The following is a 24,154-nucleotide window of genomic DNA, read 5'->3' as shown; positions in this document are numbered from 1 at the left end:
TTGTCATGGAAGACAGGGTTGTCTGGGGACAGTTGTCATGGAAGACAGGGTTGTCTGGGGACAGTTGTCATGGAAGACAGGGTTGTCTGGGGACAGTTATCATGGAAGACAGGGTTGTCTGGGGACAGTTCTCATGGAAGACAGGGTTGCCTGGGGGACAGTTCTCATGGAAGACAGGGTTGTCTGGGGACAGTTCTCATGGAAGACAGGGTTGTCTGGGGACAGTTCTCATGGAGGGCAGGGTTGTCTGGAGACAGTTCTCATGGAGGGCAGGGTTGTCTGGGGACAGTTCTCATGGAGGGCAGGGTTGTCTGGAGACAGTTCTCATGGAGGGCAGAATTGTTTGGAAACATGTGTCATGGAGGACTTTGGGAGAATATCAGATGTAGACAATGGGAATGAAGAGATTCCAAGCCAGTGACCTTGGCCCCCAGACCTACGGTTAAACCCCAGATTTTCACAACACCCACAGAGACGAGAGACCATTTAATTTTTTTCCAACTTCACCCCCATTATACTCCAACTCACCATGTCAATAGAGAGGCCCCCCCAATCCAGGACCAATTTTCCTCTTGAGCGATCAGGGGGGCCTGGGAGTGGGGGCTCTGGATAGGAGAGGTTGACTGCTGATCAGGGCCTTGGCTTGGGTGGGTCATCTTTCAATAGAAGGCCAAGGAAGTGGTGTGTAAAGGAATGATTGTCCTCTCCACTGCCCCCCCCCCCCCCCACTCCTTTGACCAGGAAAGTGACCTAATAGCAGGTTAGAAGGGCCGGCCATTGTTTAGACTGGCCCGTGAACGTAGCTGGGGCTGTTTTCACTGGGGCTTTTTTTGGAAGCTGTTAACTCACGTAGAGCTACAGGGACTGTAGGGGCGAGGGCTGGATGGTTTTATGATTTTATGGCTCTAATGATAATTGTTTTGTGTATCCCAGGAGTTCTTGTAATGTTTGCTTACATTTTGTCTGTGCAAACACGTAATTATATTCTATCCTAAGAAATATGAATTCTCTGTTCAGAAATGTCTTTGAAAGATAATCGCTTAGCTGAAGCTCCTCCAGAAATGTAACTGTAACTTATGTATACTCGTTTAAATGAAGGCTTACTGACAGGCCGACTGACCAGACCCTGGGGATCGGGCTGCTTTTCGTAGGATGTTGGCTGATATTCACAGTGACAGTGATGAATGACTCCACACATTCTTTTGTTTAGCTGAAGCGGAAACTCAGGACTGATAAAAACGGACACGCCTCCTTCACCTTATTAGGCTGTGACTTACGGCTGTGTTGTTGAGAAGACCTATATTACATTCCCATATCCCTGGAAATATGGAGGCGGTCCATCAAGAAAACTGAGAACTTGAATTCCACCGATTCAGTGCATTTGTTGTTTTGTTGTTCCACTGAGCAAATACAAGCATGTGCCCGTTCAGTCGGTCACATGATAGACTTAGGACATCGCGGACTAAAACCTGATTGTGAATCCAACGCAAAATCAAAATCCTCTTTAAATAATTGGTGTGCGATAATGTTCACAAAAAAAGTTCACGACGAAAATTTTCTTTGGCGTTCTCATCATGTCAACTGCGTCTGTTCTTTAATCCAGTCTCCCTTGGACCCACTGAACACACACACACACACAGGCCAGCGGATGCTCGTCTGGGGGGTGGAGCATCGCTCATTATTTAATTAATATGATAAACACAAACAAAAAGCTCCACACCCCCGTGTCAACTTCAGACGGAACGCATCCAGATGACCCGAGCCGTGGCGTCCTTCCTGGGGGACTTCCCCCGAGGGTCGCCTCCGATCGTGTCGACCACAGGCCACTTACACGTAGAAACCGTTGCCCAGCAAGGTGGACGTAGGTGGAGGTGAAGGCTTAGACAACCAGGCGGTCTAGGTCAGGTGTGTGGCTGGATGGGAACGGAGACGGACGGTGTGACGGAGTTGAGTGGCCGTTTCGGCTCAGCTTAGACAGTGAGCTGATGAATGTGGGTGCCACAGGGATTTTGTCAGGGTCTTATGGATGCTGCTTTGGTGCCCTAAAAAGCATGACGAGCCGGGAGAAAGGTCCCTTCCTGAAACTCCGCCGTGTGGAGGGATCGTCAACGCATAATCTTCCTTTGCCTTGGATTATAAAAATGCAGATTGCTTTTGTTCCCCCCCCCCCCCATCCCAGTTCCTCCCTTGTTACACTCCGTGTGTGTTTTTCCATGAATGGTCGGGATGGTGGTACCGCCGTCAGGGGTCCTGTGCTGCTCTGTTGGTAGAGCGTGGCGCTCACAACACCGCGGCTGTCTGTTTGATTCCCGTGAGGGCCCCGTATTCACTCCTGCAAATCCCTCTAGATTAGAGCCGTATATGTGACACTTTATATATATAAATATGTGGCCCTTTCTTCGGGTTATCTGGGCAAACGCAAAAAAACACGATGGTCAGCCAAGTGGCCGGAGCTAGCCTCACCTGCCCCCCTGTCTGGGCCTCGCTGGGCAGATGGTGTCTGTCCACCCTTAGTGGGCTCAGGGAGGACGGGCAGGCAGGGGGCCTGCTCGGGGTAGTGGGGAAGTTTTGAGGACAGGGGCCCTGCTGGAGGTCCATGGAGGTTGAAGAGGGTCGGCTATGAGGACAGGACGCACAGGCAGCTGCAGCCCCTCCTGAACGAACATTAGCAAGGACATCTGCTAATCAATAAACTATTTGTCATCTTTGAAAGACGAAAACTTGCGTCCGCGTTTAAGTGAAGGGGGGAGGACTGGCTGGAGGTCGTGTAAGATTATTGGTAAATGTTTGAATGTCTCTGTTCGGATGTGTTTCTCTTTGGGTGTAAATGTCCCTTCTCTTCAGATGGTGAATTATAGCCTGCGGAACAGTTTGTCGACCAAAGTGCAGCTTGGAAATGGGATTTCATCCATAGTAAATTGACTTATTTTCATTTTCCCATTAATTTACTTTGGAAGTAATCCCTCCCTGCAGCGTCTCATGTCAAGACCCTTAGGCTCTGCCATGTTAATCAAAAGCAGCTAATAGTTTAGTATATTACAGAGATATTCGGTTTTTAGTACCATTTTGGGCGCAGACTGATTGAGACTTTAATTGAAGGAGAGCCTGTGCGTGTGCGTGTGCGTGTGTGTGTGTGTGCGAGCGTGACGATCATATCCCACTGGCAGGGAAGGCTTCTCCTCTCATGACGTTTTTGAAAGTGTCTTGCTAAACGGCTTGCGACCGTGCCGCGCGGCTCCCTGACGTTATCACAAGTCCCAACCTCAAAGGGATGAAAGGCTGCGCCATCCTCTGGGGAAGTGACGGGCTCTGCCGGCGGCGGTGCTCTCTCTCTCCAGATGAGGAGCGCCGGGCCGAGTTCACCGACGGTGTGCCCCAAGGACCCATTCTGCAGCCGCGGCGCTTGATCACAGAAGGCTATGCATTTTTATGACGGAGATTGAATCAGTCTGAGACTGTCATTGGGTAACACTAAGCCGCCTCCAGAGATTGCGTGGCCTTCTGAGTCCGAGACTTAATCTGCTAGTTACAAGTCTGCTCTGCAGCAAAGGTCTCACATGAATTCAACCTGAACATCTCAATTCTATACTGGTTTTCTGTAGAACTCTTAATTTTTATTTGGTTAAAAAAAACCTGTTAAAACCCCCCTGTTTTCCATAAATAAATAAAAAAGAAATCAAATGAACTACAGTACTTGATTGGAGTCACATTTAAATGTGTTTCTTTCGATAACCGGTCATATTATTTAAGCCCTTCGATGTGTTTTCCGGGCAACATCATATTTTGCGCTACTTGAGTTAACGCTGAACAGAAAACTGAACAATACTTGAGGAAATGTACAACATGTGCTTTCATGTGTTCCATCTGTTATTAGCATAAAGCTTAATTTGTCTTAGTTTAAGCCTAGTTGAGTCTTAATCTCACTCAGTCTTCGATTTGCCACTTAGCTTAGCCCTTAATCAGAGCGCAGTGGAGAGCTGAGTTCACTGCAGTGCAAGTCAGTGGTGAATACTGCATTGTACAAGCTTTTGACTGAAGATGAACTTGCCTATATTATTTGGACGAGGGGTTACATGTTCAAGGAAACACACAATGGAGGGAAGGCTTGTCTAAATACATGCATCAGTTCAATGAAGTGGCCAAAGTATTTTCATATTTAATCAAAGAGCGGTCGACCAAGCCATCCGCGTCGGCCAGAACTGCTTGTGGATGGAACGCCAATGTCAACGCAGTCTGGTCCCATAATGATTATGTCTGTAGGTTCTGTCAGATAGCCCGGTTAAACCAAACTGAACAGTGTACTGTACTTATTCACCATTGTGCGCAGCATTCAATCTGGTTGAGCCCGGCCAACTGTTAAGAAACCCTGTGGATGTGCCTTGATTTATCAGTGTAGGTAGGCCTGGCTGAATACATGGTGCTTAAGAGTAGAACAGGTTAATGGGACGGGTTAATGAAGCATTTTATTAAAACGTTTTCAAGGTTGTGTCGTCTTAACTGGACGTTCTGTGCTTTTGTGCAGTAGAGAAGGTAAGATCTGATCCTGCTGACTGAAATAAAGACCCCCCATCCATTCTATCTCTCTCCCCCATCCATTCTATCTCTCTCCCCCATCCATTCTATCTCTCTCCCCCATCCATTCTATCTCTCTCCCCATCCATTCTATCTCTCTCCCCCATCCATTCTATCTCCCCCCCATCCATCCTATCTCTCTCCCCCATCCATTCTATCTCCCCCATCCATCCTATCTCTCTCCCCCCATCCATCCTATCTCTCTCCCCCATCCATTCTATCTCTCTCCACCACATCCATTCAATCTCTCACCCCCAAATCCATTCTCTCTCTCCCTCCCATCCATCCTATCTCTCCACCACATCCATTCTCTCTCTCCCTCCCATCCATTCTCTCTCTCAACCCCATCCATTCTATCTCTCAATCCCATCCATTCTCTCTCTCAACCCCATCCATTCTCTCTCTCCACCCCATCCATTCTCTCTCTCCCTCCCATCCATTCTATCTCTCTCCCCCATCCATCCTCTCTCTCCATCCATCCATTCTCTCTCCCCCATCCATTCTATCTCTCTCCCAGATCCATTCTATCTCTCCCCCATCCATCCATTCTATCTCTCCCCCCTCATCCATTCCATGGTCCCTGGCTGCCGTCCTTACAGGCCAAGCATTTCTCTTCATGATATATTCCTCAAGGTCTGTTGTAGCTAATGTAAGTGGCTATTTACAGTCAATTAGCATTCGAAAGCATCCTGCTACTTAAGATAAGTGGGTTGTGTGCTTTAAAAAAAATATATATGTATGTGTGTATGAATGTGTGTGTGTGTGTATATATATGTAATATATATGCATATGCAGGTTTGTATGTACATGCATGTATTTGTATTATATAACCAAGGTCATTGATAGGCTACACCATAATCAAATTTTAACCTCAAGGCTTATTCCTAGTTAAATGGGTTGGAAACAGTAGTGGACAGCAGGATGAGAGGACGTTTGTTGTGCTGCTTACAGTGGTCTCATTCACTGTTCTAAGCTAACATCAGATCCGGTGGTGGCGCAGAGGAGGGCGTGTTTCACTGTGGGCTTGTGTTTACTGATGAACATTGGTATTTGCTCAACCACCCCAGTAATCGCATGAAGCCTTGCCTGCTAAATATAGCACAATATTCACACACCACTGAGCTCTGAGATATTTTTGCGGTCCATTTCTGAGTGAAATTGGTGGCATTCCAGTCGTGATGTTTGGAATCTCTTAAAGAACATTATATTTGGCGAGTGATTATCTTCCTGGATGTTTTGAGTCTGGATTTTCTTGGCTTTATTCTGATAAAGAGTGATGGTCAAGATAAGTTTGCAGAAAGGGAACGTGTTACTGCGCTTTTCAATAAAAGCATGTGGTTGTTTTGACTGCACCAGATTGCTTTCAACTGTTTGAGGGAAAGACATTTGTATTCAGGTTAAACATCCTTGTATTTTGATAAAACATCGTTTGACTAAGATAAAGCGCTCTTGTTTTGAGATGTGCAGACAGATATAGATGGTGCGGGTTTGGATGATTCCGGAAGACACGGTGGATGAATCTCTGCTTATTCACCTCCTGCGAAGAACCAGACCGATTAATTTTTTCCCGCCCAGGCTTTCATTTTTATTTTTTAATGAGTCACTGTAATCACCCTTAGGACCAGCACAGTGTTGCCTGAGTTTGAATCCATGGCTTTATTCTGACAGTGTTGTTCTGTGTGATGGGTCAGCCTGTTCTGGTTTGGGTTCAAACAATGACCATAAGGATCCGCTACACAGCGTAAACCAATGTTCAGTGCAAACCTCCCTACCCTGTATATCAGCCCCCCCCCCACCCCACCATTCCCCTGAGTAACAAAGTCAGTTGAGGTATAGCACCCCCCCACCACCACCCCATCATGCTTCTCCAATCTCTAGATTAATGGAACATGACGGGGGCACATTGTCGCAGATCCCACTCATCACGTTACACACTCAGTCTCTCAAGCCACAAGGTGCAAATAACTGTTCCATTGGGTGTCAGACTGGGTTCCGTTTCTGAAGTGGACAGTCACAGCTGTCATTTGGATTTGCATCGTCAGAGCCTGAGGCAGAGCTGATCATTTCAATCAACTGTCTCGTGTCAGGGCAGAAAACAACAGAAAATGTTGGTCCCCTGGAAGACCAGTCTAGAAATGTGTGTGTGTGTGTGTGTGTACGTGCATGCGTGCTTGCGTGCATTAGGTAAATAAACCTCCTGGGCTGCGCTATGGCATTTCCACCTCATGTCTTAACATGCTAACAGCCCAAAGGGACAATCTAATCTGTTGACAGCTAAGTATTTTGGAGGGTGAAACATTTGCTATAAACACTTAAGATATGATTCCAACAGGGTATTTAGACTTCACACTACCATATTCAGTGTTCTGACATTCAGACAAATATAGAAATCCATGAGAGTGTGTGTCTGAGCCAAAAAAACATTCAGTAAATAGGGCTTGAGACTAAAGACTATGAAGGGAAACACACACGCATACCCACACACAACACACACACACAAACATCTCCTACTTCTCTCTATAAAGCAGGTTACGGTCTGAGTGTGTCTGATAGCTGAGGGATTTGAGTCAATATTTTTCAGAGGCGAGCCCCAACTCAACCCACATTCCCAGATTGCACTACCTGAGTGGCAACATTTTAGTGGGGATGCAAGATCTATGCTCCACCCAAAGAAATTACCTCCACCATCCGCCTTTACCCCACCACTACCTCTACCTTCACCATCCGCCTTTACCCCACCACTACCTCTACCTCCACCATCCACCTATACCCCACCACTACCTCTACCTCCACCATCCACCTATACCCCACCACTACCTCTGCCTCCACCATCCGCCTTTACCCCACCACTACCTCTACCTCCACCATCCGCCTTTACCCCACCACTACCTCTACCTCCACCATCCGCCTATACCCCACCACTACCTCTACCTCCACCATCCGCCTTTACCCCACCACTACCTCTACCTCCACCATCCGCCTTTACCCCACCACTACCTCTACCTCCACCATCCGCCTATACCCCACCACTACCTCTACCTCCACCATCCGCCTTTACCCCACCACTACCTCTACCTCCACCATCCGCCTTTACCCCACCACTACCTCTACCTCCACCATCCGCCTTTACCCCACCACCACCTCTGCCTCCACCATCCACCTTTACCCCACCACTACCTCTACCTCCATCATCCACCTATACCCCTCAACTACCTCTACCTCCACCATCTACCTTTACACCACCACTACCTCTACCTCCACCATCCACCCTCACTTCTAACTCCACCATCCAGCCTCATCTTTGTCTCCACCCCTACCTCTACCTCCACCATCCACCTCAACGTACACCGCTCACCTCTACCTCGATCTCCACCTCTACCATCCACCTTTATCTCCATCATCCACGTCCAGCCCGTTGGTGGTCAGAGTTGCGCTGGAGTCAGTTAGATTGTGTGTTTGTCTGTGTGAGTGGGGAGTGGGGACCCATGTGTTTCCAAACAGTTTTATCTGTCATTGCCAGCGCTGTTTGTAGAGTAAGCTGGGCCTACTAATGAGTTGAGTGGACAGACACACAGACACACACACACACACATACAAACACACATACACAAACCACTGGACATGTTTTTGCTCTCTCATTACGATGTCCATGTGGCACAAGTCACAATAAACAAATAGGGTTTCCTGCCCAGGGGGGAGGAACTCTGCTAGGAATGACCAGGCTAACTCTAATGGTTTCTTTCACCCTATGACAAGCTGCTGTGAAGCCTGTGATTTTGGGGGTGCATTTTGAATCCCGGGCAAGGCCATTCAATGATAGAGGACTCGTCGATTATTGAATTAAAGTGGAGCGCCTTCTCAATATTTATTGATTATGGCAATTGTGTTTCTTTTTACTCGGTTTATCTTTTGTATCTTTTGTATACAGGACAATAGGACCACATTGGGGACCACCTGCTCTAGAAATCGCATCATGCACTCAGCACATATTCAGAAGGCGCTTGCGCGTGTGAGCGTGTTTGCCTGTTGATATGACACGTGAAAACTCACAGTGAACGCGGGGAGCCTGACGCACAACACTTTGATGATATTCAATATAATTACAATCTTCCTCCCAGCGTTGTTTTGATGAACGGGTTTCTCACTGCCAATTATATACACACAGGCGTCGGATAATGAAAATATGTGGGCTTGACATGGGAAGAGGCAAACACCACTGCGTCACACGGAGCCCAGATTCTCAGCTGATTAGGTATCCCCATAAAAAAAAATCCCTCACAGATTCTGAGAGTTCTCGTGGAAATGTCTATTTAGTTTTAACCCCCCCCCCCCTTCTTGTTCCTGACCCTCTCCTTTCCCAAAATGACTTGGTGCCGTGCGTTCAGTCCTCCGACTTTCCCGTCGTCATGAAATGAGCTACGAGGCCTCGGCCTCTGTTCCTTTGGTTGTGCCGCTGCAAATTGCTCATGTGATTAGCGTAATTGTTCATTTAGCGACATTAGCGACTAGCGACTATGGGGAAGTGACTCTGATTGGGTAGGCCCGGGATCACCCTTGTCTCTCCCTTTATTTTAGCCAGGACTGCTGTCGCCAGGCAGGACCCTTTCAATTCCCCTTTCGCCCCTCCTGTGTCCGCCCCCTTTTCTCAGAGGAGGGGGGGGGGAGACAATGGAGGGCTCCCCTCCCCCTTACTCCCCCATCCCCCCCCCTTGCAGGCGTCCTGGTCGAGAGTCTCAGAGCTTCGGTTTGTCACAGCCATTCAGCTGAGACTGACTGTGATTGTGGCAGATGGACTGGAGTTTGTCCCAGGACGCTAGGTCTCCTTGTCCCTCTCCGACTCTATCGTTCTCACTCCAAATCGCTCTCTCTCTGACCCTCTCTCTCCCTCTTTCTCCCTCTCCCTCTCCCTCTCACTCCCTCTTTCTCTCTCCCCCCTTTGAAAAAATCTCAGCCACAGACCTCACAATCAGAGCGCCTCTCACCCACTCAAACTCCTCATCTCTGTCCCCTCCCCCTCCGCCATAACCACCGTCCCGCCCCCCCCTTCGTCTCCCCAGAGAAAAGTGGCACCTTCAGAGCCATCAGCCGCCTGACACCCCTCCCGACCACCCCCCCCCCCCCCCAACACATGTTAAACATCCCGAGCCGGAGAAAAGCTCAGAGCCACAGGAGAAGGAGGGACCGCAAGACAGAGAGAGAGAGAGAGAGAGAGAGGGGAAAATGCTGTGAGCGGCAGAATAGAGAGAGAGAGAGAGAGAAAGGAGAAACACAAATGGTTAAAGGGAGCTGTGTCTAGGGAGTGAGAGGGAGTAGAGGGAGTAGAGGGAGTAGAGGGAGTAGAGGGAGTAGAGGGAGAGAGGAAATGTGTTGAGAGGCACCCGTGTGCCTGTTGTCAGAGGTGCAGAGAGAGAGCGAGAGGACGGAAGAGGCTGATCGAAACACACAGTGTGTGAGGCCAGAGTGTAGCGCCGACAGGCAGGCAGTGTGTGAGGGCAGACTGTAGCGCCGACAGGCAGGCAGTGTGTAAAGCAAGTGGGAACAGAGAGGAAGAGAGCCCAACCGGAGCGAGAGGCTCCCGACAGGAAAAAACCAGAGAGGGCGACCGCTGCTCGGCGTGGTTCTTCCTGGAGGCGCTGCGAGCAGAGGGCTGTGTTGTGGATGTAAACTTTGTCGCCGGTGGAATCGGTGGCTCGGGGGGGGGGGGGGGGGCGGCTGCCGTGCCGGAGGAGAGGAGGAGCAGCAGAACCAGGATTAACATGCGGGTCCCCTGAAACAGACGGCGGTATGCAGCACCTCTCGCCGGGTAAGGAGAACAGGCAGATGCCCATGTCCCTTTAAGACTGGAGACGTCCTCTCTGATGCCAGCGTTACCATGTCGGCTTTAGCTTCTGAGATTATTTTGGTTTATTTTTCTCACGCTATTTCTCGTTGACATGAATTTCAGCCAAATGTGTCCCTCGAGTGGCAAGAAGTCCCTGCCATTGATTGTAACAGTGTCGTATGACCAACTGAGGATCACTGTTGTCCAAACCCGTGTGATGGGGGTGGTGTAGTGTTGTGTGTAATGTGTAGTGTGTTGTGGGTCGTGTGTTGTGTTCAGTGTACTGGCGGCTACATTTCTTAGGTAAGGGATGAGTCCACTTCAGGGATGAGTCAACTTCAGGGATGAGTCCACTTCAGGGATGAGTCCACTTCAGGGATTAGTCTACTACAGGTATGAATCTACCTGCTTGTGCTAGGGGTTTGAGTCTGACTGGAAGGAGCCCTCTGTTAACCAGTGCAAGAAAATGAAAACAGTTGTGTTCCCTGTTGCCGGTGGCAACGGCACGGGGCTGTCCCTGTGGGCAGTTATAATTCTGATTGATGACAGTGGGAATATGTGCCCAATCATTTAAGGAGAGGTACATCAAGCTGGTCTGGTGAGACAGAGTGTGTGTGTGCGTGCTGGAATGTATTTTGTCCCTTCTTAGCCAGATTAGATATTGATAGTTTTCAGCCATCACTGAGTGTAATCCTGCCATAGATAAACCACTGGTAGTGTGGATTCTGCTTCCTTGCTGAGGCTGTGTGTGTGTCCACATAGTACAGCTTAAGCATTTGACACCCAAGGCTTCCCAGTATAGAGGCTTGTGCGTCTGTGTGTTTGCATGTCATGAATTGAAACAGACAGATTCGGCATACAGCGGCGAACCCCCCCCCCCCAAACGACCGTTAGCGGTGAGTGAACAGCTAGCCGCCTCCCTGGGTTGTGGCGCAGGGCCCAAGACCGTGTCCGCTGGGCCCCCGTGGGTTTATAAGGAGGAAGACTGTGCTGCTCCCCATCCACAGAACCTTGAGCTGTCACCCGAACTGCCTTGATCAGAGTGACAGACCCTATTTCTGTCTTGTTGCGTACCACCATAAACAACTAAGCAATGCGTAAATATGACAGCATGGGATCAAGAAACATCTCGTGCAAAACATTCCATCTAAACCACATATGGCTGTCTCGCACTGTTATTATTTATCTGTGTACTTTTGAATCAACAGCGAGGCTAGGGTGTCCCATAATGGTTCACTATAATGGAATATGGTTTAGGGCAAATTGTCCCCAAGGCTGTGAAGTAGTTAACAGGTTAGAGAGGGAGCGAAAAAGAGGGAGCAAGAGAGAGAGAGAGAGAGAGAGAGGTGGGGGAGAGGGGGAGGCTGAAAGGATTTTTATTCTGTTTCAGCTGACAGCAAAAGGTAAAATAACAAAACTTCTGCTTCACAGAGGTGTCACATTGGGGGATGGCAAGAACAACACAGAAGGAGGAAGACAATAAAGCCTTTTGCTTACAGTGGGGATAACAGTGTGCACGTGGTCAAGGTTTGGCCAATGCTCTAGTTAAGGGTCCAGGAAGAGTGGCTTCCACCTGAGGGGAGAAATGTTAAAATAAGAAATCTTCTAAATTTGAAGAATTTGAAATTACTTTTATGGATATTGTGTCAGATTTAGTGTTTCATTACTGTTTAGGTGTGATGGATACATATTAAATCAAATCAAATGGGACACGTTTTGAGTTGGCCTACATTAGTGGAACTTTATTTTAATGAATATAATCTTAAAATCGAATAAAATATGATTACATTTGACTTTCAATATATTAACATTTATTTATATAATAATAACAATAACGTTTCCACAGTATATTTATAGAAAGCCTGCGTTCCCATAATGCTTAGCTGTCCAGTTTGAGCCCAGCGGCTTCTGAAACATACCTGGGGATTACTTTAAGAGGATTGCCAAGGGGAGTATTTTGATTTTATGGAATTAAAATCTTAATTCCGTGTGCAATAGGTAAATGAAAACCTTTTCCAACTAGCATTATCCACCCACACCCACCGGGTTCTTTCGGTATACAGAGTGTCATGTAAACAACTGTTTGTTCCATTTTCTTTCTTTCTTTGCAATGCCACTTCAACATGTCCATTTTACGGCAGCCGTTCATGCAACAGATGTACTGTGGCGTCAGTAGATTTTCCGTGTGAATGTGGTTCGGATGAAACAAAATTCCAGGCACATCCCGTGTGTGATCCCACTAAGAGTGTACCGAAACGGCGTGGAGGTTGACAGTGTATCTGTGGGTGAATGCTGGCACGCCACACCAACCAGTGATAATGGGGATGTCACAATATTCACCCCCAACGTCCTGCCAGTGTCTCTGACGCGTAACACAGTCAGTCAGCTGCCACCTTGTTACATATGACTACGTTTCAGGTATTCTTTTCCTTTTGCTCTCTCATTTGCCCCCCCCCCCCCCCCCCCAATCTCACTCTCCATCACTTCTCTAATTCCTGCTTCTCCATCTTTCCCACTCTCTTCCCTGCTCTCTCCCCCTCTCCTTTCCTTCTTCCATTCATCGACCCAGCTAGCATATTGGGCTCAGGTCAAAATGAATTACTGAGGAATGTTATCCCGTTCTGTGGCCGGGCCCAGTGTGTCCCAGCATGGGAGCATTTCCACCTCATTTGCAGCCAGACTCGTTTCATTTGGGAAGGGGACCCGATCCCCCCCGAGGCCAGTCTATCTTCCTGTGCTCGGTCCAGCGCTAGGGTTGGACACACACACTCGCAGTGGGTAGACCCAGGGACGCCCGGGGGGGCAGAAACGGTTACGACGTGAAGGTGTGAGGCCAGTCTAGTTTAGACTCCATTGCTGCTGACCACTCAGATCATTAAGGACTAGTGGTGAATTAATTTCCCTGCAGTCCCTTCTACACGGCGAGTGAATAATCCTGCTAAGAACAGCATGTGGGAAACTGCAAAAACAGCAGCAGTCTCCCCCTGCATGGGACTTGCCAGAACGAATTCGCTTCAAGTTTGCCCGGTTTATGGATTCAGTTTGCCTTTGGTGGATAGTTTAGTCATTTTCAGATTACCAAGATTTCTGCCCAGCAGCTCTGTGGGCCGAATGAATACATTTGTCCCACAGTTGCAATGACTTGTTTGTCGCTTCCCATTGTACCGTTGTTCCTGATGTGAAATATTATTTAAAAAATATTACATCCTTTTGACGTTTTGGCCTGGCTGATTGTCTTCCTAAAATAGTGCTTCACTCACAAGAAACAAGAAGTTATAAATTCCCATCACCATCGACAAGCAACAAAATGGTTTCACATGATGGCTGTCAGTGGATTGTGCTGGTGGGATACGATTGAATTATGTCATTGTTCTGATTTTAAAACCCTCCAAGGTGAAAGTGTTAGTGGGCCTTTTTTCCAGTCACTAACCGCTGAGTTGCTGGGTTTGCCAATCAGGTTTGGCCCACAAAGCAAAGCCATGGATTATATTTGTCCTCTGAGTCTTCATGCAGTGACAGCTTCTTGGCACAAAGGCTCATACAGTTCTGGTTGTTTTGCCTCTTTAAATACATACAACTTCCATTTACACATGTTCTCATCGCTTTTGTGTTCTGTCAATGAAGGATTAAGTGTGAGCGATACTTTAAAACCTGTTGATGTAAATATGTTCTTAGGAAACACTTGCAAATTGATTTAGTTTTTAATGGGATATACAGGCTTTTGAATGTAAAAGCTAATATAAAAAATGTCAAAGACGATACACATTTTGCAGTATTTAGTCTAAAGTGAATTACATTGCAGTAGAGCCATTTTGAAGAGAATTACTGTGGGTTTGTTGGTCTATCCATCCACCACCACTAGTATTGGCCATACAAACGACGTGGCCGACCAAAGAGGATCATGTATCGAACTGTTTGAGTGATGCTACAGCACTAAAAGTATGGGGGGAAATGAGGTCTATACTGAATATCCCTTTAAGACTTTAAGACTAGAGTTTTACGCAGTATGCTTTAACCAGCATCTGGGTCTTAACTTTCACATGCAAACTCTGAAGATTGATGTGTCCAGTGTCATGTGAGAGTTGGTTGGCATTCAAGCCTCATACAATAAACGTTTATCTCACATATTCACGACGAGAACATCTGCGATGGAAAACAGAAACAGTTGCAACCTCAGTGTAACATGAGTCATTATTTAGAAAAGGACTAGCTAAGTGAGAGGTCTGGGAAAATAGATGTTGAAAGGCCAAAAAAAATTATTTACTGCTAAATCCCATCAACATCAGCAAACGTCTTTGTTGTTTTGTTGTATAGTCTGACCTTAAAGAGATACCCTTTTTGGAACAAATCCAATGATGATGTTTATTGGGACCGTATTGTATCTGTTAAGCGTCTTCGAGTGATCACATGTTGTCTCATTATCCCTTTTTCAATGGAATCTTTGTCACCGTGACCTGAGTGGCAGATCTTATCTTAAATCAGCCCTTTTCGTTATGTACTGGCCGTGGTTTCAAATCGAGGTTAGCCGAGTCTCGGGAATGTCAACAGTAAATCACAGGATCATTGTGGGAGAAACAAGCAGACATCATCCACTTGCTGTTTCTTTTCTTTTTCTTTGGCTCTGTGAAGTCAGTGCGGGATCCTTTACTTTGTCTCTGCTGTGTGAGCATGTGTATGCTTGTGTTTGTGTGTGTGTGTGTGTGTGTGGGGGGGGGGGGGGTTGTCTGAATGTGTTTGTGCGTGTGTGTGTGAATCCTGCTTGGTGACATAGCTAAGACGATGTAATGGGCTCTCCGGGGAGACCAGAAATCCTTGAGGGAATAGCAGTCAGTGTTTTCCCTGCCGTTGTGACTATAGGAGAGGAATGAGTGGATGTTCTGCTGCCGTTAAAGGGGACAGCCAGTGTCCCGTGTCGCTCCTGGGACAACGGCTTCCCATTACAATGACTGAACCTGGGCCCGGCCTGACCTTTACATTGGCCCGCGTGACTCAACTCTAACTGTCCGAACCTGGGCCAATGTGTGTCTCTCCTATGCGTTGATGTGAATATGCGGTAAGCTGACAGTGGATCCTCCCTTGTATTCATAGGTGGTTGGTGTATTTAAAGGGCAAACAAATGAAGAGCATGTGATAGCACCAGTCACGTATCGGTCAGCCGGACTTCGACACGTGTGCAGATAGCGATGTCTTTCTTGTCTGGGGACTAATGCACACATGGTTTGCGTGTCGAAGCATGACTGTTTGGACGACTGAGAATGTGGCTTGATATAGACATAGAGAATACCCTACTGTGTTGTGTGAATGTGTGTGTGTGTGTGTGTGTGCATACAGTTAGTATGTCTGGTTCCAACCTGAAACACCTGCAGCGGTTTGTGAGTGATGAGACACGCATTTCCATTCCTCCAACTGTGTGTATTCTGACTAACTGTTTGGGCTGGTACGGCGTATCCTTTCTGTCTGAGTGTTGTGTTCGGTGTGAGTGTTGTGTTCGGTGTGAGTGTTGTGTTCGGTGTGAGTGTTGTGTCCGGTGTGAGTGTTGTGTCCGGTGTGAGTGTTGTGTCCGGTGTGAGTGTTGTGTCCGGTGTGAGTGTGTTGTCCGGTGTGAGTGTTGTGTCTGGTGTGAGTGTTGTGTCCGGTGTGAGTGTTGTGTTCGGTGTGAGTGTTGTGTTCGGTGTGAGTGTTGTGTTCTGTCTGAGGTGGAATGTGTCTGACCCTGGATGATGACTGTAGATGATGTGGTCAAGGTCAGCTGGGACATTCCCAGTGAGAAAGCATTTAGAGAAACAAGGGATTGTGTGTGTGTGTCTATGTGTGTGTGTGGGTCTGCATGTGTGTGGAGGTAGGTGGGAGGTCAAGCTGTCAGACTCAGGTAGGATTCAGACCTACATTTACCGTAGCTCATCAGACAGACAATTAATGGTTTGTGTGACTGTGATAGATTGTTGAGTGGCTACCCCATGTAATGTCTTACATCCTCTTGAGATTAAATGTGTGAGGATTAGTTGTAATTTCAAAGATAAGGCAACTGGAAAAGCACATAAGCACAGAAATACATTAGAACTTGACCTGTTATATAAAAAAATAAAATACAGACCTCTGACAGGCACTGGTTTCTTTGTGAATACGCAAATACCTCTTTAGACATGTTTCACGTTTTCCGTTGATAGTGGGCGATGTACGGTGACATTCAGAGGCACTACGACAGCCTCGTCCCCTGGCTGTGTCAGGTGATGACATATGTCCCCAGTCTCCCACTGGCCTTTTGGGTAGCCCAGGTCTGGAGGGGTCAGAGGTCGTAACCCCAGCAGTGGGATGTGTGTGTTCCTTTCTCCACACCTCAGGGGAAAGGTGTCCTTGGAGACATACACACACACACACACACGGCTGCAGTAGCTTTCTAGAGGCTCAAACTACTCTTCAAACGCCTGAGTGACCTCGTTGTCCCAAATCAGGCGCTCAACGGAGGTAAATTGGATTGGGAAATGCAGAGGGGGTTTGGTTACTGGTCGTAAGAATGGGAATGACATGCCCAGGAACTGGCCAAAATGACTGCCAACTGGCAATGACTACACACTCCCACAGACATGTTTATAATGCACAAATTCAACAAAAATATATAAATAATACACACACACACATTGCGTGCATCTTTGGAGTTAAAATTCTAACGGGAAGCAAACAGAGCTAATGCATAAATGCATGTGGACTCATTCTCATCCAAACATTTCTGCTTCCCTTCCACTTCACTCTGTGTACAGTTGCGGTTTACGCCGATCGAGATAATGTTGGCGTTTAGATGTTCCATTTGGATACAGTTTAGTGTCGTATTAACAAAATCAGAGGGATATTTTATTGAGGAGACCTTTTCCCCAGACAGGGCTGTTTAGAGTTAAGTCTGTGTGAACTGGTCCTGCTGAATGAGACCATACATAATGATGTCACGGATTGTGACTTCAATTTCCTGTTTATTCTTAATCCTTGTTAGACGTGAGGACTGTTTGTGGCGTATGACCATGGAAGACATCTCCATATTAGCCGTTCGTCATTGTCTTCGCTTTTTTTGTATACAGTAGGATTGTGTGTTTGGGTTTTGAAAGGACCGAAAACTAGGTTCAGCTTGCCAGTATGAATATCCGCTGAAGTTTGGAGTGCAGAGTAACCCTTAGTATTATGGGTAAGGAGTGGAATTATATTCCCCCCCCCCCCTCATGGTGTTTTATCACCAGGCCAACAAAGGGTTAACAACACAGACTTAACAGAGACTGAGTAATGTACCTGGATAAACAGACATGAACCAGACACTATCACACGAGACAATGGCTGACAATGGATGAAACGGTTGAAACCTCTCGTATAGTAATGATATAATGATAAAGAGGGGAGGGGGGAAAAAAACTACAAAACAAGGACTCCCGCAATGCAGTTCAAAGCGGGTCTGCCTTCCTGCATCGCTGTGGTGAACGTGTCAGCTCAGGTTGGTAAATAACATCTCCCGGGGAATGATTGATCATCCCACCCCTCCCCAGATCATGTCTTTGCATGCTGTGACGCTCCGCTGCCAATTCCGCCACGCTCATTGTCTCTGAGCGATAACTGAGACTAATCTGGGGTTGATGGTGAAGATTGCATGGCATTAGGTTTTGTGGGAGAGTGCTTTGGAAAACAGGGTTGGTTTGATCTGGGGGGGGGGCTGCACGTTGTGAAACCGATGGGCAGGGATAGGACGTTTTGGTGTTGCTGCGCTTCTGAGTTCAGAGGATTGGACTAATCAAGTAATGTGCTGAGCGGGTGGACACGAACAGCTGATCGAACAACTGGATTGGTGACAGCACTGAAACACACAGAGCCCGAGTAACGATGTTCAGAGCCTGAATAACGAGGTTCACTCTGTAGGACCCAAATCGGATGTTGCCTTGTTAGTGTCAACATTCACACCACCAAAAAGTACCCTTCACTCAAATAGAAAGCGATTTAGGTTGGAGGGGGGCCCTTCGTTTCCCCTCTCCCGCCTTGAGGGGCGTGGGGGGCTACTGGGGCTTGGCCCATTGCCCTTGGCGGGAGCGGCCTGTGCCAGGCTGGGGAAGCAGTTGGGTGGCAAGGGGGGCGGAGGGGGGAGGGGTGTCAGGTGGTTGGGCCTGCCTCACTGAATCGCTGTGCCGCCTGTGTCCTGGCCCTCCAAGCTGCTCTTCGTGGGTGCACTGTGGGGACACTGTGGGGACAGACTGGGCGCCGGTTGCGGACAACGCCAGGTGATTCCAGGTCACTGGGAACTGCTGAAAACCAGCGAGGTGCCAACCCCCTCGACCAGACTGACAGACGCTGCCATTTCCTAGTGAAATACACTCCCTCCCCACGCTCACTAATTGTGTTCAAAGAGGAGGAAAAGAGAGGCGTGTGGGGGGGGGGGGGGGGGGGGGGGGGGTAGATGGGGGAAGCATGGATGAATCAGTGGGGGGGGGGTGGAGGGGTGGGCGGGGGTTTGGACAGGCGTAGGGATGGGGTCTTGGATGCAGCCTGAAGTTCCATTAAATATTTAGAGGGAAATATTCTCAGAGACACGGTGAACTGGGGACGGCCAAGATCCCTGAACACACCGAGGATTTCCTCTCCACCTGTGCTTCACCAGACACGGGATACCACGACGGGAACAGCTTGGCCGCGTCACAGCCACATGCGGCGGCGTGCCAGTGTGGACACGAGCGCAGAGCGTTAGATTTACAGCCGCCGTTACTCTTTAAACAGTGTTTTTTGGACACCTGGAATGTTTGTCATGGTAGCGTTTACAGGACGGTGTCTCTGTCTCAGACGGTGTTTCTGAAGGCAGGTTTGCACAGCTGGCAATGGACAGGACAGCCGTTCGCTGAGAAACCGATCAGCGGAATGGCCTCACTTGGATGTGGTTTTGAAGCAGATGCCACATAATGTCAGGGTCGGTTATGCTAAATGGGTTGTGCATTACACATCAGCCCTCTATTCCCATCCCTTACTTACAAGAATGCTATTAAAATACCATCCCTACATTATCAGGGCTGAAATTGGAGACAAATGTTGCCCTTTTGAAATACTGTTTTGACTGCCGGTTAAAAATGTACCAATTACTGTAATTATGTTTTACACTGAATGTCAAATTGCTCTATTTTTGGCAACCATTTTCTCAGAGGGCGCAGTTAGCTCATGTTTCCTGCCCCCTTGTTGCATGTCTGTGTAGAACTGGCCTGAAACTTAACCCCTGCGTGTCTGGCTCGCAGACATAACAAAGCCAGTTAGAAAAATGTTGTAGATGTACAGTAGTGACAAGCCACAGACGTTTCTCACAAGGTGACACAGCTTATGTGTGCTCTTTGTCTCTCTCTCTCTCACACACATACACACACCACGCACAAACACACACACACACACACACGTACAATCGCATTGGCCCATATTTCCCATGGCCCAGAAACATAACTGCTTGTGTGCGCATGTGTGGCAGCTGAACTTCTGCTCAGATTCACTGCATCACTGTTCCTCAATCGGCCAGCCTGCCAAGGCACAGCTCAGTTCTCGTTTCCTCCCCTCACACATCACAGACGATTACAAACAAACCAGAAAGTCCAAGAACGGTGTACTGCAAAGCGGCGCCAATTAATTTAGCGGAGGTATCAGTCCTCTGTTTCGGTGTCCCAGAGCTACCGCCTACGACGCAGGTTTCCCCCCCCGAATGAGGCAAAGGACCGAGTGATTGTTTAAGATGTCTGACCAGGTGGTTAAATACTTGACGCTTATTCCAGGGTCGTTGGAAGTAACTCCCCTTCGCTGTGTAACGACTCCCAAGAACACACCAGGCAGCTATTTGAAGACCATTTAGGTATGACGACTGCTAAGAGCTATTTTGTGGGCTAATAATGGTGGTTGCTTGCGGGTGGGCATGAAAGCATGGCCGTACCTGTTCTGGTCTTGTGCCCTCAGCTATGTGGATAATGTAGACGGTACGCCTGGCCTAGAAGTGTTCTCGTCCGTTGCTTTCCGACAGGATACCTACGGTAGTGCGAAACGCCGCAAGCGCTATTTTACGGGTGAACATCGCGGTGGTGTCAGGTGGGCAATGAAAGCACGGTGTTACGCTTCGTCTTGTGCCTGGCTGTCCAGCGCTTTTGCAGTGCATTATGGGGAGAGGCAAGCCTAGAGGGGCTGTCAGTTGGCCAGGGGCGATACCATAGGGAGCAGCTATGAAGACTCAGTGCCAAGGCATTAAGCCAACGCTATTTCTCATTATGAGCTCACGTGATGGGGGAGGGTTGGTGTATAACTGATATTTACTGTGCAATACAATCTGTTGAACAGTTTGTTTCTTTTTACTCAAAGAAACACTAGATGCTGTAGCTTTGTTTGCATGTTAATGAGACGCCGTTAATGGTTTTAAATCTCGGATCCTTTTAATGTTTTTTTTGCGTGCTATTTTTATCAGGGGCAAGGGCTAGCGTGTCTCTGTTGAGTGTGTCTAGTAAATGCCCAGCATATCCTTTCTCTTTGGTGTTGGCCATCCCCCAGTGCAGTTAGCTAGCCATTTGGCAGAAAACAGTGCATGAAGCTTGGAATGAAAGAGAGGGGACGCAGTTTTTCAGTCGGGGGAGACTCCGTTTTTCACTTGTCTCTTTTTTTCCTCTCTCTCTGTCCCTCTGTTTTCTCCTCTCTCTGTCCCTCTGTTTTGCCCTCTCTTTGTCTCTATGTTTTCCCCTCTCTCGCTCTCTCTCTCTTTTGTACAGGGAGAAGCTGGCTGTGGCTCGCCTGCAGAGGGAAGTCGCACGGAGCAAAAGCGAAGGAACAATGGTACTGTTGATGTTCCTGTCTCTCTCTCACACACACACACACACACACACACACACACTGTCAGCCTCAAAATCACCGCCCTCCCTTGCACGTCGGCCAGTTATGTCTGCTCCTCGTCCGTGGTCACTTCACTGTGCTCTCATCATGGAAACCTCCTGCCCTCCCGCCCTCCCGCCCTCCCACCTCCTTCCAATGTTTCTCTGCTGACAACATGCACTCGGGTTGGTCCTCCAGCACCTTCGGTTTTGGCAAGTCGAGCTACTGTATGCGTTTGAAAAATATGCAATATTTGTGTGTATACATGTATAAAAGAAAGATGTGAGGACTGATCAAAGCCAGGCTCGCACACAGTGGCCAGTGACGAGCAAGGACAGAGGGGGAGAGAGACTGTGCCCACACAGCAGAAGCGTCCACTACAGCCATTTATGACCCAAACAGCTTCATAAAGAAGCACTTCCTGGCACCAGGCCTAAAACAGCTTAGGCCGACATGCCGTACATCCACGGAGCAGTACAGTACGACTGCCCTAAAATGTAGCTGCAGCGTTAAAGATGTCCCCCCGAAGAATACCAAGGTATGGGCATGCGGCACCAAAATGAACAATAGTCATCATAATGGATTAAGCGGAAAGCGTGTATAACATGACTGCGCAAAACTAATCATGCCCTGCGTCTGCTGAACGGACAGTATCCAGCTCAGTTAAAAGCTGACGTTCGCGCTGGAACGTCAGTTCCTTGTCTTGCCTAAGAACATCTCGCATTGATTGGCTCGTCGCGGTCCCTGAGTAGTGCGTGTAGAAACCATCTAGACACGCCGCTGTGACGTCAGGCGTGAGTAAACACTGTCAGTGCAGCACAGCATGTTTCATTCAGTCGTTACACAACAAAGGGAGTCTAATTGTAGGTCTTGTGTCAGGCCCCGTTGGGATCCCACCTCTGTGTGCTAGCACCTCCTGCTGGTTGGTATGAGAAAGTGCCAGCCTCCAATTCTTAATAACTACAGGGGATATACTGTTTCTACTTAAAAGTTGTAATACTGTATTTACTTCCTCACTGTAATACGTAATCTAATTTCAGACTGAACTGTATCTTCTTCCAGGTCTTTTATTCTTTATCTACTTAATGGTTGTAGTTCTATAACCAAACCAGGCTGCAACAGTGTATTTACTTCCATGCTATAATCACTAGTGGGCGGAAGTGTTTTTTGACGAGGGGCTATAACAGGCAGGGGACATGGGGTGCTAGTCACCGGGGTCCAGATCACAAGCTTTCCACGGCTTTGGACTCATCGAAGAATCAGCCTGAGAGTCGATTGACGGATGGTTGTCTGCTCAAGTGATGTCCGTCCACACGGTCACGAATCATGCCTGGGTGTGCAAATGGGGGCGCTGTGCTTATGCCTGTTGTTGCTTTAGCCCTGTTTTGCCCCGGTTTACCGCCAGGCTGTAAAACTGTATATACCACCAGGCTGTAAAACTGTATATACCACCAGGCTGTAAAACTGTATATACCACCAGGCTGTAAAACTGTATATACCACCAGGCTGTAATACTGTATCTATTTCCAGGCTGTAATACTTTATTTACTCTCAGCCTGTAATACTAGATCTACTTCCTGATTGTAATAAAGTATACACTTTCTGGTCATAATACTGTATCTACTTCCTAGTTGTAATACTTTATATAGTCCCAGGCTGTAATACTGTATCTATTTCCTGGTTGTAATACTGGGTCTATTTTAGGCCTTATTGCATTTACTTCCTGGCTAAAATCCTGTATCTACGTCTTGGCTATAATACTAATATCAAGTGATTGGATGTATCATGCTAATTACAACTGTGTGTGTGTGTCTGTGTCTGTGTCTGTGTCTGTGTGTGTGTGTGTGTGTGTGAGAGAGGAAATGGTTGTGAGTTATCTGTGCCAGACAGGAGGAGAGGGAGGAGAAGGGAGGGGTTAAAATATGAGGGGGTGTTTAGTGTCTCTCAGCTCCATTTGAAATTGGGATTATCGCTCCCGGAGTCCCCCCTCTCAAACTCATATCTTATCTCCAAGCTTAGGCATGGTCTTCAGGGTCTTTAATAGAAATCAAAAGACAGTCTGCTGCATCACAGAGATAATTGGAAATGTGCTCTTGTGTGCAAACTAGAGACACTCTTCCCCAAACTCTCTTCTCGCACAGACACACAAATACGCAAACACACACACACACACACACACACACACACACACATACACTCCATAAAACGAGAGATTAAATTTGGTGACTTTGAACATCTCTTACTGTCCGGAGTGTTCGTCGCATCCTCTCTGTCTAGCTCTGCTCCTCTCTCACTGTCCCCAAACTCTTCTATTTCTCATCCTCCACTGTCCTCAAACTCTTCTATATCTCATCCTCCACTGTCCCCAAACTCTTCTATATCTCATCTTCCACTGTCCTCAAACTCTTCCATATCTCATCCTCCAGACTAGCTCTTCTCTCACAGCCCTGTAACTGTTCTACATCACATCCTCTCAGGCTAGCTCTGACCTCTCACTGACCCCACACTCTTTTTACATCACATCGTCCTGACTAGATCTGCTCTTCTATCATTGCCCCCAAACCCTTCTCGATCACAGGGATCAATGGAACCGGATGAGAGGGCATTGTGCGTGTGCGTGTGTGCGTGTGTGCGTGTGTGCGCTTGTGCGTGCGTGTGTGGGGAAAGAATGTGGCATGGTATCTTTTATGGATTAGCACGCTGTGTGCTCCTATACAGTACTGTATTGGATGAAATTAAATAAACCACATTTTAAGCAGTGATATGAGCTAGTAGTTTACAATGCATGGCTAAAGCCAATGACACGGGTCTCTCTCATTCCTTATTGACCATTTCAGCGTTGTTATTCTCACTTTTGGTTTAGCAATATTGGAGCCGTATTTTAGTGTCTCAGGGGAGTCCTGATCTGTTCCTTGT

The 24,154-nt window shown here is 47.7% G+C and overlaps 1 protein-coding gene across 9 annotated transcripts in view; it reads left to right on the top strand.

Annotated features, from left to right (window-relative positions):
- The window catches only part of LOC105022081 (nck-associated protein 5), a 133,871-nt gene that overhangs the window by 36,147 nt on the left and 73,570 nt on the right, over window positions 1-24,154 (top strand). For 5 of the 9 annotated variants that reach the window (XR_004575132.1, XM_020042388.3, XM_034289606.1 and 2 more), the window contains one exon: window positions 21,139-21,202. Coding sequence is in view for 7 of the 9 variants with exons in the window: in XM_020042388.3 (XP_019897947.2) it covers window positions 21,139-21,202 (64 nt within the window). In the remaining 2 variants the exon portion in view is untranslated. Of the gene's footprint in view, window positions 1-10,270; window positions 10,376-10,743; window positions 10,787-19,904; window positions 20,241-21,138; window positions 21,203-24,154 lie in introns of those variants that run through there. The other 4 variants (XM_034289608.1, XM_034289607.1, XM_034289609.1 and 1 more) reach the window with 4 other exon arrangements.

The sequence above is a fragment of the Esox lucius genome, chromosome 22 (genome assembly GCF_011004845.1).
Source record: "Esox lucius isolate fEsoLuc1 chromosome 22, fEsoLuc1.pri, whole genome shotgun sequence".
Taxonomy (NCBI): domain Eukaryota; kingdom Metazoa; phylum Chordata; class Actinopteri; order Esociformes; family Esocidae; genus Esox; species Esox lucius.
This window is presented reverse-complemented; position numbering and strand designations above follow the sequence as displayed.